At 37.1% G+C, this 19667-nt stretch overlaps 1 protein-coding gene across 2 annotated transcripts in view; it reads right to left on the reverse strand.

The window, feature by feature from the left end:
* Positions 1 to 19667, reverse strand: part of FAM120C (family with sequence similarity 120 member C) — an 86061-nt gene that overhangs the window by 37191 nt on the left and 29203 nt on the right. For both annotated transcript variants that reach the window (XM_019710841.3, XM_019710842.3), the window contains exons 5-9: positions 14174 to 14276; positions 13528 to 13610; positions 12831 to 13111; positions 11750 to 12023; positions 10937 to 11108 (exon numbers count right to left, since the gene is read on the reverse strand). In XM_019710841.3, the coding sequence (XP_019566400.2) occupies positions 10937 to 11108; positions 11750 to 12023; positions 12831 to 13111; positions 13528 to 13610; positions 14174 to 14276 (913 nt within the window). The remainder of the gene's footprint in view (positions 1 to 10936; positions 11109 to 11749; positions 12024 to 12830; positions 13112 to 13527; positions 13611 to 14173; positions 14277 to 19667) is intronic.

The raw sequence follows: 19667 nt of genomic DNA on the forward strand, positions 1-19667 counted from the left end.
CAAGTCAAGTAGTTGTTTCAATCTAGCTGTGGAGGGCGCAGCTCACAGTGGCCCATGCGGGGATCTAACCGGCAACCTTGTTGTTAAGAGCACCACGCTCTAACCAACTGAGCTAACCGGCTGCTCCCAGTATGCAGTCTTTTGAGATTGGCATTTTCACTCAGCATAATGCCCTTGAGATACATCCATGTTGTTGCATATATCAATAGTTCATTCTTTTTTTGCCCAGTAGTATTCCATGGTATGGCTGGACCACAGTTTAACCATTCACCTTTTGAAGGATATCTGAGTTGTTTCCAGTGTGGGGCTATTGTGAATAAAGCTGCTATGAATATTTGTGTACAAATTCCTGAATGAGAATAAGTCTTTATTTCTCTGGGATAAATGCCCCAAAGTGCCAAGTGATGGGTTATATGATAAGTCTATTTCTAGTTTTGAAAAGAACTGCCAAATTATTTTCCAGAGTGGCAATATCATTCTACTTTCCTACCAGCAATTTATGACTGATCCAGTTTCTCCACATCCAATCCAGCATGTGGTGTTACCACCATTTTCATTTTAGCCATTCTGACATATATGTAGCAATAACTCATTGTTTTAATTTGCATTTCTCTAATGGCTAATAATGAACATATTTTCATATCTTTGTCATGTGTATGTCTTCTTCAGTGAAATGTTTGTGCATGTCTTCTGCTGATTTTCTATTTGGATTGTTTTTATAATGTTCAGTTTTGAGTTTTTAAATATACTTTAGATACTAGCCTAGATACATAGTACTTGTTCATCTATGGATGGCCAATTGATCCAGTACCATCTGTTAAAAAGACTATCCTTCCTCCAATGAAGTGTTTCTGCAGCTTTATAAAAAATCAGTCGGCAGGGGGCAGCAGGTTACGTCAGTTGGTTAGAGCACGGTGCTCTTAACAAGGTTGCTGGTTCGATCCCCACATGGGCCACTGTGAGCTGCCCCCTCCACAACTAGATTGAAAACAACTGCTTGACTTGGAGCTCATGGATCTTGGAAAAACAAATAAATAAAAATTTAAAAAAAAGACCTCCCTTAAAAAAAAAATCCACTGGCTGTACTTATATGGGGCTCTTTCTGTATTCCTCATTCTAGTCCATTGATCTGTGTCTATATCATTGCCAATACCGCATACTCTTAATTATTGTACCTACCTAATAAGTCTTGTAATCAGGTAGAGTGATTGCTCCCAATTTATTATTCCTTTTCAAAAATGTTTTAGCTATTCTAGTTCCTTTGTCTTTCCATATAAATATTAGAATATTCTTGTCTATACCTACAAATAATCCTGCTGGGACTTGGCTAGGAATTGTGTTAAACATGTACATCAACTTGGGGAAGAATTGATATTTTACTATGTTAGGTCTTCCAAATCATGGACATCTATGTTTCTCCATTTATATAGGTCTTCATTGATTTCTTTCATCAGCGTTTTGTAATTCTCAGCACACAGCTACTGAAAATCTTTTGTTAAATTTATACCTAAGTATTTCATTTTCATTGGAGGGATTGTAATTGGTATTGCATTTTTTACCTCAGTACCACATATTCATTGTTAGTATACAGAAACACAACTGATTTCCGTATATGTTTATTTTATATCCTACCACTCTGATGAACTCACTTTTCAGTTCTAGATGTTTTGTTGTAGATTCCCTGTGATTTTCTACATACACTATATGTCATCTGCAATTAGGAAGTTTTATTTTTGACTTTAAGATCTGTATGTCTTCTATTTCATTTTCTTGCCTTCCTATGCTGGCTAGAACTTCCAGTATTATGTGGAAGAGCAGCAGTAAGGGTGGACATCTTAGCCTTGTTCCTGATTTTAGGAGAAAAATACTCAAGTCTTTCACCATTAAGTATAATGTTAGCTGTAGGGTTTTTGTAGATGTTCTTCATCAAGTTGAAAAAATTCCCCATATTCCTAGTTTTCTGAATTTATTCTTTTTATCATGAATGGTTGTCGAATTCTGACAAATGATTTTCTGCATCAACTGAGATGATCATATTATTTTTTTCTTCTTTAGTCTGTTTATATGGTGGATTACAATGAGTGATTTTTCAAATACTGAACCAGCCTTGCAACCATGTAATAAAAACTACTTGGCCATAGTGTATAATTCTTTTTATATATTGCTGAATGCCACAGGCTGATATTTTATTAAGAATTTTTACATCCATATTGATGAGAAATATCAGTCTGAAGTGTTGTTTTCATGCCCTGTCTTTATCTGGTTTTAGTATCAAGGTAATACTGACTTCATAGAAAGAGTTAGGAAGTGTTCTCTTCTAGTTTGTGAAAAAGACTGTGTAGTATGTATGTCGATTCTTTGATAAACATTTGGTATGTATATTCAATTATAGTTGACATTCAGTATTACTCAGCTTCAGGTGTACACTGCAGTGGTCAGGCACCTACCTACACTGTCCATGAAGTGGTCTCCCTAATAAGACAAGTGCCCATCTGACACCCTACAAAATCTTTACAACATTATTGATTACATTCCCGAAACTGTCTTTAGTATCCCTGTGGCAATACTGTGGTTACCAATCTGTGCTTTCTAATCCCCTCACCTTCTCCCTCATCCCCAACCCCTCCCATCTAGCAACCCTCAGTTTTTTCTCTATATCTCTGAGACTGTTTCTGATTAGTTTGGTCATTTATTCTGTTCTTTAGATTCCACATATAAGTGAGATCGTATGGTATTTGTCTTTCTCCATCTGACTTATTTCACTTAGCGTAATGTTCTCTAGTTCCACCCATATCGTTGCAAATGGTAAGATTTCATCCTTCTTTATGTGCGAGCAATACTCCATTGTATAAATGTACCACAGTTTCTTAATCCAGTCATCTACCGATGGGCGTTTCGGTTATTTCCATGTCTTGGCTATTGGCTCTATAGTTACAGGATGTGGAGTACAGTATAGGGAATATAGTCAATTGTATTGTAACAGCTATATACGATGTTAGAGGGGTAGTAAATTGGGGGAGGGGCGTTATCACTTTGTGAGGGGTGTAAATGTTTAACTATTACATTGTTTTGTACACCCGAAACTAAAAGAAACAGGAGAAGGGAAGGGAAGGGAAGGGAAGGGAAGGGAAGGGAAGGGAAGGGAAGGGAAGGGAAGGGAGAAAATTAAAAAAAAAAACTTGGTAAACTTCTCTACTGAAACCAATTGAGCCAGATTTTTTTGGGGGGGAAGTTTCAAATTAAATTTCATTAATATTTATAGGGCTATTCAAATGATCTATTTCATATTAGGTGAACTGCAGTTTGTATATTTTGAGAAATTGGTCCATTTTGTCGAAGTTGTCAAATGTCTGTGTAGAGCTATTTACAATATCGGGGTGCCAAAAGAAATGTATACAAGTAGACACATTGGTCAACATTGCTCAAGCAGTAGTCCACCATAATCAGAAGTGTCTGGACGCTGGTGGTAACCATGATAAGCACCTCTTGTAATTGCAGAAGCCAAACGTGACCTGTATTCATCTCTTGTTATCAGTATATACGAAGTATTACAATTTGTTTTTTTAAACTTTTTTTTTTTCTCCCCCTTCTTCTGCCTGCCTCCCCTCCCCCCACCCCACCCCACCAGCCCACTCCGGTTCAAGACGATGTTTCTCAGTCTAGTTGTGTAGGACACAGCTCCCTGGCCCATGCTGGTATTATGAGCCTTGTGCTCTCCCCCAGCTGAGGCAGTTGGTCACTGGTCATCGGTCAGCCACTCACAGCAGCTCACGGCAGCTCTCGCCGGCTGCCGGCCACTCACGCTGTCACCGGCTGCTCCAGGCAGCACTCAGCAGCCCATGGCCAACCTCCAGCTGCTCACAGCAGCCCAGCTCCAGGGAGAGCTGTGTTCACAATCTTAGCTGTAGAGGGCGCAGCTCACTGGCTCATGTGGGAATCGAACTGGCGACCTGAGTGTTAGGAGCCATTGGGCAGGCCCAAGTATTACAATTTTAATAGTTTTCCTTTCTTAAAATGTGTATACATTTTTTTGGCATCCTGTTTTCCCATATAATTCTTTTGATGTCTACAGGCTCTGTGGTGATATCCCTTGTCTCATTCTCGATATTAGTAATTTGTGTCTTCTCCATTTTTTTCTTTGCAGTCTTGCTAGAAGTTTGTTAATTTTATTGTTCTTTTCAAAGAACCAAGTTGTGTTTCATTTGTTTTTTTCCTATGGTTTTTGTTTTCAATTTCACTGATTTCTGCTCTTATCTTTATTTTCTCCCTTTGATTTACTGCAGGTTTAGTTTTCTCCTCCTCTTGTTTCTTGAGATAAAAGTTCAGATGACTGATGAGAGCATTTTCCTCTTTTCTAATGGGACCATTTATTGCTATAAATTTCCCTCTCAGAAATTATTTATCATTAGCTTGCAAATTTTAATATGCTTTATTTTTATTTTCTTTTAGTTCCATTATTTCTTTCTTTTGCTTGAGACTTCCTCTATGACCCATGGATTATATACAGAAGTGCTTTGTTATTTTCCAAGTATTTATAGATTTTCCTATTATCTTTCTAGTTTGATTCGATAGTGGACTGAGAATATTCTCTGTATGGTTTCATTTCTTTTAAATTTATTAAGGTTTGTTTCGTGGCCCAGAATATGATCTATCATGGCATGGTGTTTTTTTTCAATTACAGTTGACATTCAATATTATTTTCTATTAGTCTCAGGTGTACAGCATAGAGGTTAGATATTTCTGTAATTTATGAAGTGATCCCCCTGATTAGTCTAGTACCAACTTGGCACTATACATAGTTACTAAAATATTATTGACAATATTTGCTATGCTGTACTTAACATCCCCATGACTATTTGGTAACTACCAATTTGTACTTCTTAATCCCTTCACCTTTTTCATCCAGCCTCTCAACCCCTCTGGCAACCATCAGTTTGTTCTCTGTATCTATGAGCCTGTTTCTGTTTTGTTTTGTTTTTGTTTATTTTGTTCTTTATATTCCACATATAAGTGAGATCATATGGTATTTGTCTTTCTCTGTCTGACTTATTTCACTTAGCATAATAGCTTCTAGGTCCATCCACGTTGTCACAAATGGTAAGAGTCCATTTTTTATGGCAGAGTAATATTCCATTGTATATATGTACCACTTCCTCTTTAGCCAATTGTCTACTGACGGGCCTTAGGTTGCTTCCAAATCTTGGCTATTGTAAATAGTGCTGCCGTGAACATAGGGGTACATGTATTTTTTGGAATTTGTGTTTTGGATTTCTTTGGATAAATACCCAGAAGTGGAATTGCTGGGTCATAAGGCAGTCCTATTTTTAATTTCTTGAAGAACCTCCATACTGTTTTCAACAGTGGCTGTACCAATTTACAATCCCACCAACAGTGGATGAGGGTTCCCTTTTTTCCATATACTTGTTGTTCGTTGGTTTATTGATGATATTCACTCTGACAGGTGTGAGGTGGTAACTCATTATGTTTTTATTTGCATTTCCTGATGATTAGCGATGTTGAGCATCTTTTCATATGTCTATTAGCCATTTGTATGTCCTCTTTGGAGAAATGTCTATTCAAGTCCTCTGCCCATTTTTTAATTGGGTTGTTAGGTTTTTTTGGTGTTGAGTTGGGTGAGTTCTCTATAAATTTTGGATATTAACTCCTTATTGGATGTATCATTGGCAAATATCTTCTCCCATTCAGTAGGTTGTCTTCGTTTCGTTGATGGTTTCCTTTGCTGTGCATAAACTTTTTAGTTTGATGTAGTCCCATTTGTTTATTTTATTCTTTTATTTCCCTTGCTCAAGGAGATATATCAGAAAAAACTATTACTAACAGCAGTGTCAGATAATTTACTGCCTATGTTTTCTTCTAGGAGTTTTATGGTTTTGGGACTTACATTTAAGCTATTAATCTATTTTTTTTTAATTTTATTGGGGAATATTGGGGAACACTGTGTTTCTCCAGGGCCCATAAGCTCCAAATCATTGTCCTTCAATCTAGTTGTGGAGGGCGCAGTTCAGCTCCAAGTCCAGTTTCCATTTTCAACTTTTAGTTGCAGGGGGCGCAGCCCACCATCCAATGTGGGAATTGAACTGGCAACCTTGTTGTTGAGAGCTGGCGCTCTAACCAACTGAGCCATCCGGCTAACCCCGCTATTAATCTATTTTGAGTTTATTGTTGAATATGGAGTAAGAAGTTGGTCCAGTTTTCACAGAACCGTTTATTGAATAGACTGTCTTTACCCCATTGTATATTCTTGCCTCCTCTGTCATAGATTAAATGATTGTATAGGTGTGGGTTTATTTCTGGGCTCTCTATCCTGTTCCATGGATTTGTGTGTCTATTTTTATGCCAATACCATGCTGTTCTGATTACTAGAGCCTTGTAGTATAGTTTGATATCAGTTACTGTTATACCTCTAAGTTTGTTCTTCTTTCTCAAGATTGCTGTGGCTATTTTTTGTGGTTTAACATACATTTTAGGATTATTTGTGCTAGTTCTGTGAAAAAATGCCATTGGCATTTTGATAGGGATTACAGTGAATCTACAGATTGCTTTGGGTAGTATGTACATTTTAACGATGTTAATTCTTCCTATTATTATGGCATTTGTTCTGGAGGCATGTGAAAAGAAAGTGTATCGTGCTTTTGTTGTGTGTTCTGTGAGTTGATTAAATCCTATTCGTTCATGATGTTCTTAAGCTCTATATTCTTGTTGATTTTCTGGTCTAGTTGTTCTACCCATTATTGAGAGGGGAGTTGAGGTCTATAATTGTAATTCTGGATTTGTCTATTTGTCACTTAAGTTCTATCAGGTGTTGCATCACATATTTTGCAGCTTTGTTGTTTGGTGATAGACATTTAAGATTGCTATGTCTTTTTATGGTCAAGTAATATTCCATTGTGTATATATGTACCACTTCTTTATCCAGTTGTCTATTGATGGGCACTTAGGTTGCTTCCAAATCTTGGCTATTGTAAATAGTGCTGCAGTGAACACAGGGGTGCATATATCTGTTTGAATTAGTGTAAGAATGAAATCTTACCATTTGCGACAACATGGATGGACCTAGAGGATATTATGCTGAGTGAAATAAGTCACACTGAGAAAGACAAATACCATATGATCTCACTTTTATGTGGAATCTACAGAACAAAATAAACCAACAAAGCAGAAAGAGACTCATAGGTACAGAGAACCAACTGATGATTGCCAGAGGGCTGGATGAAAAAAAATGAAGGGATTAACAAGTACAAATTGGTAGTTACAAAATAGTAACAGGAATGTAAAGTACAGCATAGAGAATATAGTCAATAATATTGCAACAACTATGTATAGTGCCAGGTTGGTACTAATCGTGGGGGGGGGATCATTGCATAAATTATATAAATGCCTAACCACTGTGCTGTACACCTGAAACTAATATAAAATAATATTGAATGTCAATTGTAACTGAGAAAAATATATTTTAAAAGAAAGATTGCTATCTTTTTTGATGGACTGACCCTTTTACTATTATGTAATGCCCCTCTCTGACCCTGGCAATTTTCTTTGTTCTGAAGCCTACTTTATGTGGTATTAATATAGCCATTCCTGCTTTCTTTAGATTAATGTTTTCATGGTATGTTATTCTCCATCCTTTTACTTTCAAAGTACCTATATCATTTGTATTTGAAGTGAATTTTTGTAGACAGCATATAGCTGGGTCAGGTTTTTTATCCAGTCTGTAATCTCTGTATTTTAATTGATGTAGTTAAATCACTTATTGATTAACATGTTAGGGCTTAAGTCTGTCATTTTATTTTTTTGTTCTGTTTTTTGTAGCTCTACATTCTTATTCTTCCCTTCCTATGAGTTACTTGAACCTATTTTAGACTTCTGTTTTATTTTACCTATAGTGTTTTTGAGTGTATCTCGCTGTATACCTTTTTCAGTGTATTTTCTAGATATTACATTATACAGAAGTGCCAAAAAATGTATACATTTTATAAAGGAAAAAAAACTATTAAAATTGTAATATTCAATATAGACCAATAACAAAAGATGAACACAAGTCACGTGTATACATGTTTTTGGCACCCCCGGTATACGAGTATACATAACTTATCAAAATCTACTGGTGTTGACATTTTACCAGTTCAAGTGAAGTGTAGAAATCTGATCTCTGTTATATCCCTATATCCACCTCCATTTATAACTGTCTTAAATATTTTCTCTACAGACATTGAGAACCACATTGAACACTGTTATAGTTTTTGCTTCAACTGTAAAACATAATTTAGAAAACTCAAGAGATGAAGGAAAGTCTGTAATATTTATCCGTACTTTTGTTCTTTCCATTGTTTTTTCTTTCTTCCTGATGTTTGAAGATTCCTTCTTTTATCATTTCCTTTCTGGGTAGAGGACTACATTTAGCCATTCCTTTAGGGTACGTATGCTTGTGAAAAATTATCCTAGTTTTCCTTTATCTGATAATGTCTTTATTTCCCCTTCATTCCTGGAGGATATTTTTGTTTGATATAGAATTGAGTTGACAGTTCTTTTCTTTTGCCCCTTAAAATGTTGTGCTACTTCCTTCTGGTCTCCATGGCTTCTGATGAGAAATTAGCTGTTATTCATATTATTTTTCTCCTGTAGGTGAAACATTGTTTCTCCTTGGCTGTTTTCTATTATTATTATTACGTTTCAGGTATACAAAAGAACATAATGACTAGACATTTACACCCCTCACAAAGTGATAACCCCACCAAGTCTACTACCCATCTGACATTATACATAACTATTACAATGCCATTGACTATATTCCCTGTGCTGTACTTTATATCTCGTGAACACACACACACACACACACACACACACCCCACACACACAGAGCTTTAATTATAGTTGACATTTAATATTATTTTATGTTAGTTTCAGGTGTATGGTGCAGTGGTTAGGCATTTATATAATCTATAAAGTGATCCTCCCAGTAAGTCCAGACCCATCTGACACCCTACAATCTTTACAACATTATGGATTATATTTCCCATACTGTACTTCACATCCCCGTGACTATTTTGTGACTACCAATTTCTACTTCTTAACCCCTTCACCTTTCTCATCCATCCCCCAAATGCCTCCCCATTTAACAACCATCACTTTGTTCTCTGTATAGATGAGTCTGTTTCAGTTTTGTTTGCTCATTTATTCTGGTCTTTATATTCCACATATAAGTGAGATCATATAGTATTTGTCTTTTTCAGTCTGACTTATTTCACTTAGCATAATATTCGCTAGGTCCATCCATGTTGTTGCATCTCTCTGGCTGTTTTCAATAATTTTTATGTTTTAACTTTCAAATATTTGACCAGGATATGTCTTGACACGGATTTCTTTAGGGTTTATATATTTTATAATTTACTTAGCTTCTTGAATCTGTGGGCTTATGTTTTTTGCCAGATTTGGGGGTATTTCAGCCATTACTTCTTTGAACACTTTTACAGTCCCAATCCCTTTCTCCTGTACTTCTGGGACTCTGATGACACTATATCTTCTGTTCCACTGGTCCCTGTTCATTTTTTCAGTCTGTTTTCTGTTATTCAGATTGGATAACTTCTATTGTTCTGTCTCCAAGTCCACTGATTATTTCCTGTTATCTCCAATCTGCTGTTTAACCCATCTATTGAGTATTTTATTTGTTATTGTATTGCTTAGTTCTTAATTCCCATTTGTTCTTCTTTATGTCTTTTATTTCTTTACTATGACTTTCTGTTTTTAATTTGTATAAAGTATGCTCAGAATTGTTTGCCAAAGCAGTTTTATGATAGCTGACTTGAAATCCTTGCCAGGTAATTTAAACATCTGTGTCATCTTAATACTGGCATCTATTCACTGTCTTTTTTGGTCAGTTTGAGATATCAGTTTGAAACATTTCTAGTTCTTGGTATGATCAGGGATTTCTCAACTGAAACATGGACATTTTGGGTATTAAAACTTGTGTCTTAGCAGGTCCTTTCTGACACCACTCTGGTGGTTGAAGGGGGACACCGTCTATAGTCAAGTGGGAGTAGAAGTCCTGGCTCCCCACTTGGCCTTGCCTCACACCTCCCCAGCAGGAACAGGTGGGGCACCCTGTTACAGTCTGGCAAGCATAGAAATCTAGACTCTTCATTCAGGCTTTGCTGGTTGGGGTGGGGTGGACCTCAGTTTTTCTGTGGCATTTAGCTGTAGAGTGGTTATTATCTCAAAATGTTCTGTGTTGCTAGGTTGTTCCTTTTAGGTCCTTTGGCTAGAGAAAGCAGGCTTTTGTTGGGGCTTCTATTGGTCTGGATCTGTTGGCATTTCTGGGCTTCCAGCTTGTCCCACACCCAGTCTGGGATATACGCATATGAGGCAAAAGAAAACCCAGGGAACTTACCACTGCATCGTTTCTTGGATTCCAAGGTCCTTGGTCAGTCTGTCTTCTTCTCTTCACCTTCTAGAGTGTCTAGTGCTTGTTTTATATATAATATCCCGGGCTTTTAGTTGTATTTAGCAGGAGGAATAGGGAAAAGTATATCTACTCCATCTTCCCAGAAGCAGAAATTTAGAGGGTTCTTTTGAACACACTAAATTGACCATGTCACTCTGCAGCTTAAAATATCTCAATGGCTCCAACTACCTACAGGATCAAATCCCAAAATAAAAACCTTACTGAGGAGAAGACACTGTGTAAGATACAGCTCTACATTCCCAAAGTCCAGCATGCTTCTTATAAATAGTAGTCACTCTGAACGCTTAATGATTAAAGAACTAGTGCTCAAGTTAATGCATTTTCCATATCAATATGTATCCTGGTGAATTATACATTTTCTCAAGGGCTGCTCCATAGCCAAAAGTATGATGTGCTTACACAGACATTTTTGCTCTGCATCAAGCTTTGAGAGATCTGTCAAAGAACTACACTTACCTTCCACAGGCAGCCGTCGTCGTATGGCCAGGCGTTCCATTTTCCGCTGTGTCTCTGCCAGACTGAAAAGGACTCCGTACACATATTGACGAGCTGACCGGAACAGGAGAGCAGCTGGAGGCAGCTCCATGTTACACTCATCCTCAATACATACGGGGATCTTAATCTCACCCTAATAAGAAAATGGTCCAGAGGAAAGGAGTAAATAAATTACCGGAAGTTTTGAAATTGAGCTGAGAATAACCAGTAATGAACTGGGGCCTCTGTAGCCTAACCATTAAATTTTCTACTTGTATTCAGACAGAGTTTCAGACTAAAAGAAGTTGTAACAAACCCAAGTGACCATAGCCAGGTTAAAAGCTATGTTCTGTTTTTAAAGTGTCTGCTATGACTGACTGTAGCTGACTAAATGGGAAAGTCTATCTTAGACATTTTGCTGGATTTGTATGATAAGAAAGGGTAGAAGGAAACAGCTCTGGAGAGATAGAGGATGAACCAAAGAAAAAGGGCATAGAGCCTCTTCTTAGATCATGTCCACCCCTAGACCAGAGTCCAAGCTGGTGTATTATCTTCTTCGAAATCTCACAATTACACTTTTCTTGGGGGCCTCATTTACTGCACAGTCCCATCTCCTGCTGATCTCGCCTCACCTGAGACCTTTAATACAATAAAGGGCCCCAGCACAGTTGGTCTCCTTTTCTCTCCCTTCAGATACCAATGATCAGAATTTGTCCTGGCAACTTACAGTTCTAGGAAGTATGAAGGACACTATTAAGAGCAGGGAGGTAAGTGGGTGCTGATGTGCTTTCTCACCTTAGTGAGGACATGGTAGATATATGGGTACATAAGACCCCTTCGGTGTCGGTGTTCAGCAACTCGCAAGACTTCTGGAGCTACTGGAGGTAAGGGTGGAATGGTGATGTCCATGTGGTTCCTTGTAGACATAGACAGCAGAGATGGGATGTGGGGCTCACCATCCCCCAGGCTGGCATCTGAAACTCCAGTATCAATGGGCTGTACCCAGGACCCTCTGTCATCAGTTGGGTCCTCCCATACAGGTGGCTGCTGAAGTGTTTCTGTGATGTGACTAAAAAATGTAGAAACACAGCATAGAAAAGAGAAAGGAGGTGGATAAAGATATTTCAACTCAAGATGTCTATTCTGATCCCAAGGAATCTTACAAACCCTCTGGAAGTCAGAACTCTGGGTTAGCAAAGTTAGCAATAGACCTGATACCTTTCCTCTCAGTGGTCATCACTACCTTCCTGGCTTCTTTCATCTGACACAAACCAATGCGATCAAAAGTTGTGAGGACTATCTTGAATCCTTTGCACCATGTAAGAGACAATCTTTAGAGTCTGCTTATGTTCTAAGAAAATAATTATAATTGAAACTGCAAACTTCAAAGCAGCCCTGTTTCCCAGGAATAATCTGCTTGGAGGAATAATCTAGAAACAAATGAGCTAATACAAAATCCCACTATTTTAATCCTTAGGACCCTGTCTTAGTTACTAAGCAATATAACTGCCTACTTAACTGTTCCAATACTTCAACTCTATAAATTCTTTTCATTTAAAAAAATTCAGTCAACCCCCCCTCACAAATTGAGACATGACAGTCATGACACATAGCACACCCATAACAAGGCTTCCCTAACCAGCTGCTATGCTGCCTTTACTTGAGTGGCCTGTGTATCCAAAAATTAACATCTATACAGGGTCAAAATGAGCATGAAATGGCCAAGCATAGAGAGAGTTTCCCTACTTTGCTTAAGAGCAAAGAGCCACAGAGAAAAGCTGGGAACACATACTTCCCCACACCCGTCTAGGTTACCAACAAGAGAATACAGATGCTTCAGAAGTCTGTTCCCTTGGGTGCCTATACAGATACTTACTGAGAGCTGGCTTCATTTGGCTCATCACCATCAGAGGAAGAAGAGTGGGAAGAGTCCGGTCCCAGAGGAGATGAAGCTTTGGAAGTCAGGTAATTGGGAAATTGGTGTGTAGAAGAGTCATAAGAGACAGCCCAATTGGCAAAGGGGCTGTTCTGTAGCATGGGGTCCTCAGAAAAAGCACGGGATTCCCCCAAAGCATGGGAGGAGAAGAGGAGAGAGGAGTTGGGTCCCATTGGGAATGATGGTGGATATTTCATTTTCTGGGGCACGTGGTGAGAAAACTAAAGGACAAAACAGACAGAAAAGCTATTCAACATTTCACCAGACTCCAAGGTGGTTCCCTTAAAAATTGTGACATAGTGGATGCTGCCAGGAGCAGGGGTTATTGGGATATAAAGAACTTACTGAGAATAACAAGAAATAATCCTAATAGTATTGTATGGACAGAATCTTCCAGAGGCAGGACAATGGGCCAATCCATGTCTCCTAGTCCACTCTTGAACATTAGCTAATCTACCTTCTCAATGCCCTAGTGGTTACTGATTTGGATGTTTTCTTTATAGTCTGCCAGCGTCAAGTTGAGAACGTGACATAGGTATATAGAGCCTTTACATTCTGATAACACTGAATCACCCTATCTCCTAAACCCTAACACTAATGCTAACAAATGGTCTCAGGCTTCATAAAAGATACTTACCATTGGCTTTCCAGCAGAGATAGTGCCCATTTGATGCCGTGGAAGGGGAGGATTTCCAAGTCGATTATTACGAAAACCTGAAGCTAAGAGGAAGGGCTATAATTTAGTCAATCCTAATAATTCTACCATGTTACATTCTGCTAACTCCATTATCACATAAAAAATTATTCATAATAAATAAGTAACAATTTACTGAACAGCTACTATGCACCATGCCAGAAATGTTGCATCAATTATTTCATCTGATAACAACCCTATAAAGTAGGCTTCACAAGCCACATTTCATACAAATGTGACTTGTCAAGATCACACAGCTAGTAAACAACAGAGACGAAATTCAAACTCAGGCCTAACCCCACAGATAGGGCTATTTTACATATACCAGGCCACAATGGAGTTAGCACCAAAAGACGCCCAAACTAAGGAAATGGCATTAGATTCCATCTAAAATTTTGAGAAATCAGGGCCAGTCTCATGTCACCTCTCTTATTACATGGAAATCAAAAGGAAAATGTCTACCAAACAGGAATGACTTCTAGGAGGGTGCAATATGAACAAGTGATTCCACTCTGGCCCAAGATTCCCTGAGGGACGGACTCAGTTTCCCCTATGGACAGAGCAGCTCCAGGTCAGATGGAAGCCTTACCTAGAAAGGAGGAGGGACCCACTGGCAGCGAAGAAAGTTTGGTTGTGACTGAATAGTACTCAACTGCTTTCTTGAAGCGCTCTATTTTATCTTCTGTCCTGGACTGGATGTTGGAACATCAGATGTTCAGAAGAAGAAACAACACGAGAGTATCTTTTTCATGCAATTTATAATTTGAGTCAGAACAGTAGCAGAAATCAAATATTTAAAGAAACCCAAATGAGCAATTTTTCATGTTGCAGAAAAGATGAGACAGGGAGAAAGCATTGTAGACCATAAAATCTGCAAAGTTTTTAAAAATTAAGTTTAAAAATAAATAAAAGTCTACTCACATGTTGTGTTATTCTAAAACGGCCCCGTGATATTAGAAAAAAATACATAAGGATGGGGGAAAATTACATAGTACCACCACCCAAAGATATTTTGGTGTGTTTCCTTCCAGTATTTTTTAAAATAATTTTTTTCTTGAAGTATAGCTGGACTCTTTTAATACACATATTTTTATATAGTTGATACCTTATGTACAATTTTGTACCCTGCTTTTAGTATAAGACAATTTTGAATGGCTGTGGATTTTATCAATACAAACACATCATAAATTATGTAACTATTTCCCTAATACCTGACATTTAGGTTATTTCTCACATTTGGCTATTGTAAGTTATGCAGCAAAGAACATATGTGTACATATAAGTTTTTTCTGGATTTCTTATTATGTCCTTAGGAAAATGTCTGTCCCGAAAGTGAAATGACTGGTTCAAAAGGTATGAATATTAAAACCAAAAGCACTTACACAATATATAAAAACCACAATGTGACACCACTGTATATCCACCAGAATGGCTAAAATGAAAGATTATAAATATCAAGCACTGTCCAGGATACGGAGTAACTAGAACTCCAGTACATTGCTGGTAGGAATCTATGTCGGTTCAGTGTGGAAAACAGTCTGGCAGTTTCTTATAAGTTAACCATATATTTGCCACAGGGCACAGCAATCCTACTCCTAAGTATTTACCCAGGAGAAATGAGTACATTTGTCCACCAAAAGACATGAAGAATGCTAACAACAGCTTTACTCATAATAGCCCCAAACTGCAAATAACTCAAATGCATATCAACAAAAGAATGGATAAATTGTGGTCTGTTCATATAATAGAATACTATACAGTAATTTAAAAAAGAACCAAGTACTGATACATGCAACATACAGATAAATCTCAAAGACATACTGAGTGAAAGAAGACAGACACAAAAAAGTACATATAAAGTCCAAGTAGAAGCAAAACTAATCTATGTCAACAAGAGTAAAAATACTGTTTACCTCTGTGGGTTTGGGACTGATTAAGAAAGGGCTTTTCCTTATCAAGCCTTTTCTAATGTAATTTAAAAAATCCTCTTGGATATAATTTTATGAACTTCATAACATTTCATCAAGTGGAATATAAGATATTAAAGTCATTTCTAATTTCTCTTTATAAATAATACTCTGATAAACATATTTTTACATAAGTTTTTTGGGTTATTTCATAGGGCAAATTCTTATAAGTGGAATTACTAGGTCAAAGGATATGGTCATTTTCATAGACTCCTGGCACATGTCTCTTCCCAAAACAGATGTCTCAAGTTGATGAGATGTCTCTCATCATCAAGCATAAGAGTGCCCAATTTACCATATGGCCCCAGTGTTGACTACTTTCTACAAAAAAAACAAAAAATCTACTAACTATAACAAACATTTGTTTCTTATAGAACAATTAAAATACATAATCAAAAAAGGAAAACTTAAAATATTTATAATCTCATCTCTCACGGTTTGTAATTATTAATACCCCAGGATCTAGACAGCATTCCAGATCTCTTCATTTGCATGCATGCAGGCACACTAACACGGAAATCAAGACCTCCAGGGCCTCCAGCCTCACAAAGAAAGAAAATCACTCTGCTTTCTAAAAAAATTGGACTTCACACAATTGTTTGAAAAAAGGGTTCCATGTCTAAAGAATGTTTGCAAATTACTGACTTACATGGTTGAATAAAGTTCCATTGTATCAAGGTTCCATTATTTATGTATTTATTATTTCCTTATTATATTTAATATATATAATAATTGAAAACAAGCTCCTAAAAAATACAAGCTATACAGTGTTCCTTAATATCTCTGCCTCTGCACCCACTTCTTTCCCCAGAAGTGACAGCTATTATCAGTTTGGTATATGTCATGTCATAACTTTTGCTGTGTTTATATACACATACATATGTACACCAATATGGTTTTTTTCTCACACAAATGGAATACCATCACATTATTTTTTAACCTGCTTTCTGTACTTAATTAACAATATGTCTTGCGAGTATAGATCTATAGTGCAAGACCCTGAAATACTGAATTATGCATACTTCCTTCAATCTACCACTCTGTTCTGTGCTCTGACAGGCAAACATTTATTCTCCTTCAAGAGGCACTACTTCTATGAAACCTCTCTCCTGTGAAACCTTTATTGTATTTTTTCTTTGTTGTGATTATTTATTTGCTTCTGCCTTCCTATTTAACCTCACGTTCTGTGAGGAAAAAGAATGGTTTATTCATATTTATACCCCAGTGTCTAGCATGGGGCCTTGCCTATAGAAGTTCAGGCAGTACTTGATATATGATTGCATTTACTAAAGTTCTACTCTTTTCTTTTATAGAGTCACAGATGCCACAGGTAACATAGTAGAACCCCACACTTTGATACTATTACCTAGCAGTTTTTGCATGTCTGTTTAGAAAAGCTCTCCTCATAATTCTACAACTGTCAATAATAATGTTTATGAAAATTATACAACAACAATGACAAAAGGTTTAAGACATAATATTAAATGAAAAAAGCAGGTTAAAAATTTTTACACTGAGATGACTACCACATCAAAATACACATGTAAAAGGAGACAAAGAAACATTGTAAAGAAATTAGGGTGAAATTAGGATCAAAGTCTCTGTTTTTAATTTTTTGTTCTTTATTTTTCAATGAAAAAAGGGATCTTTGTTATTAAGACTAGTCATTGTCCAAGTTTTAAAATTCATGAAGCTACAAAGAGAAACAAAAGCTGTAACACTGAAAATATTCAACTCAGCACTTAAAACATTTTTCCTCCATCTACATACAATGGAGTATCATTCAGTCTTAAAAAAGAAGGAAATTCTGACACATGCTACAACATGGATGGACCCTAAGGACATTATGCTAAGTGAAATAAGCCAGTCACAAAATGACAAATACTGTATGATTCCATGAGGTACCTAAAGTAGTAAAAGTCATAGAGACAGAAAATGCAGTGGTAGTTGCCAGGGGCTTTGCCGGAGGGGGAACGGGAAATTCTCATTTAATGGGCATAGAATTTTAGTTTTACAAGATGGAAAAAGTTATGGAAATGGATGATGGTGGTGGTTGTACAACATTATGAATGTATTTAATACCACTGAACTGTACACTTAAAATGGTAATGATGGTAAATTTTATGTTATGTGTAAAAAAAAAATTGGAAGAAAAATTTACACTCCATCTCAACAGTATCCTCTACTTAACCACTAGCATTTCTCCCTACCCGACATGTCAAATTCTTACTTGTGGTTCAGTTTCTTCCTAATTGTTTGGTGCAAACAGCTGAAAGTACAATGCAAATCAACAAAGTGAATAAACAAGCAAATCTGCCATTTAAATTAGGATTCCCTAAAGTCAAGGAAAATAATGGAGGACTGTTCACATCATGCTAGGAGCCATTGATGAATAAGAATCTGGTACAGTATTAGTGTTCAAAACTGTGAAAGGATGCACGAGAGAATTATGAAAAATGATGGCAGGAAAGGCACCTGAAAAGAGAATGATTTGAGTATCAAAAGAATGTAAGCCCTTTGGGAAAATAAAGACCAAGTATACTTTTTATAAAAAACAATGCTCTTTATGATTGTGCTAGAACGTTAAACGTGAAGTAATGGATACAAGATGGTGCTGTCACAAAATTTTATCATGAAAACTTATGTACCCAACCAAACACTGGTATTTTATTCTTTATTCATTAAATAAAATATCTATAGAGAGGTTTCTGTCCTGGTTAAGATGGAGTACGAAAACTCCACCTTGTTCTCACTGAAGGTAGTCGTAAAAACCAAGAGCAGCTATCTGAGGACTCTGAAAAGTGAACAGTAGCAGGACTGGGGAAGAACACCAGAATTCAAAGTACCACTAAACCAAGGGTGAGTTTAGCATTTCTTTTTCCTCCAGTGTTCACTGATGTGGACATAATGCAACCTGAATTCTGGAAGCGTCCATTGACGTGGATAGAGAAAGCTCCAGGAGAAACCTCAGTCTCGTTCTGGCTTGAAGAGTGGAAAAAGGGTCTCCAAAAACTCAAGAAAGTATACAGAAACACCCCGTTTTTCTTCCTTTTTCTTTTTTCTGTTGTTACGTGTGCAAGCCCAAAGCCAACCTGTGGTGGCAGCAGTGGCAATAGGGGAATGGCAGAAAACTAAATTGAATAATGGGAACCTTCCTCTCCCATCAGCAGTAGTCTCAATAGGTGGAGTGAGCCTTTGATGCTTTTTCTCTTTCTGTCCTCCTGCTACTTGGCTCCAGACACTGAAAAAGGGTGTTCCAAGCAACTGGGAGGTATTGAAGAGATTGCAGACAAGCAGCAGCACATGTATGGATCTGACACTAAACAGCAGACCACAGACTCTGAGAACTGAAGAGATAAACCGCAGCCCACGTCCCAGACTGGCCACTGAGTGGCATGTACACAGGACCGATCCAAATAGGTTTGCAAAGGCTTTGAAAATTGTGCTGACATTGAAACCAAAGCCCACAGATTGATGATGAGAACTTATGGTCTCCACCTAATTGGGTCAATTGCCTCTTAAAACAAAACTATCAACATTCCCCATTATATTGAAAGAAGACCAAGAATCTCATAATGTAATGCTCCAAATGTGCAAGATCCAATCAAAAATTATTTGGCCTTGGACAGAACCAGGAAAATCTTAACTTGAATGGAAGAACTGAATAATAGATGCCAATGCTGAGATGACACACATGTTGGAATTATCTGACGACTTTAAAGCAGCTTTGTAAAAATATAAGGGGAACACCTTTCAAACAAATAGAAAGATGGAAAGTCTCAGCAAAGAAAGACAATATATAAAGAAGAACCAAATGGAAATTTCAGAACTTAAAAATATAATAATCAAAATTTAAATAGAGAGAATAATTTAAAAAAAAACACACAAAAAAAAAACACAGTGCCTCAAGGATGTATGGGATAATACCGAAAAGTATAACATTGGTGCCATTGTAGTTATGGAAGGAAAGGAGAATGTGGAACAGAAAATTTATTTGAAGAAATAATAGCTGAAAACATCTCAAATTTAGTGAAAGACAAACAGAAATTCAAGCTCAGCAAACTCTAAAGAGGATAATTTCAAAGAAATACATGCCAGACACATCACAGGCAAATT

The sequence above is a fragment of the Rhinolophus sinicus genome, chromosome 18, assembly GCF_057876585.1.
Source record: "Rhinolophus sinicus isolate RSI-liver-muscle chromosome 18, RSI-T2T, whole genome shotgun sequence".
In the NCBI taxonomy this organism is placed as follows: Eukaryota; Metazoa; Chordata; class Mammalia; order Chiroptera; family Rhinolophidae; genus Rhinolophus; species Rhinolophus sinicus.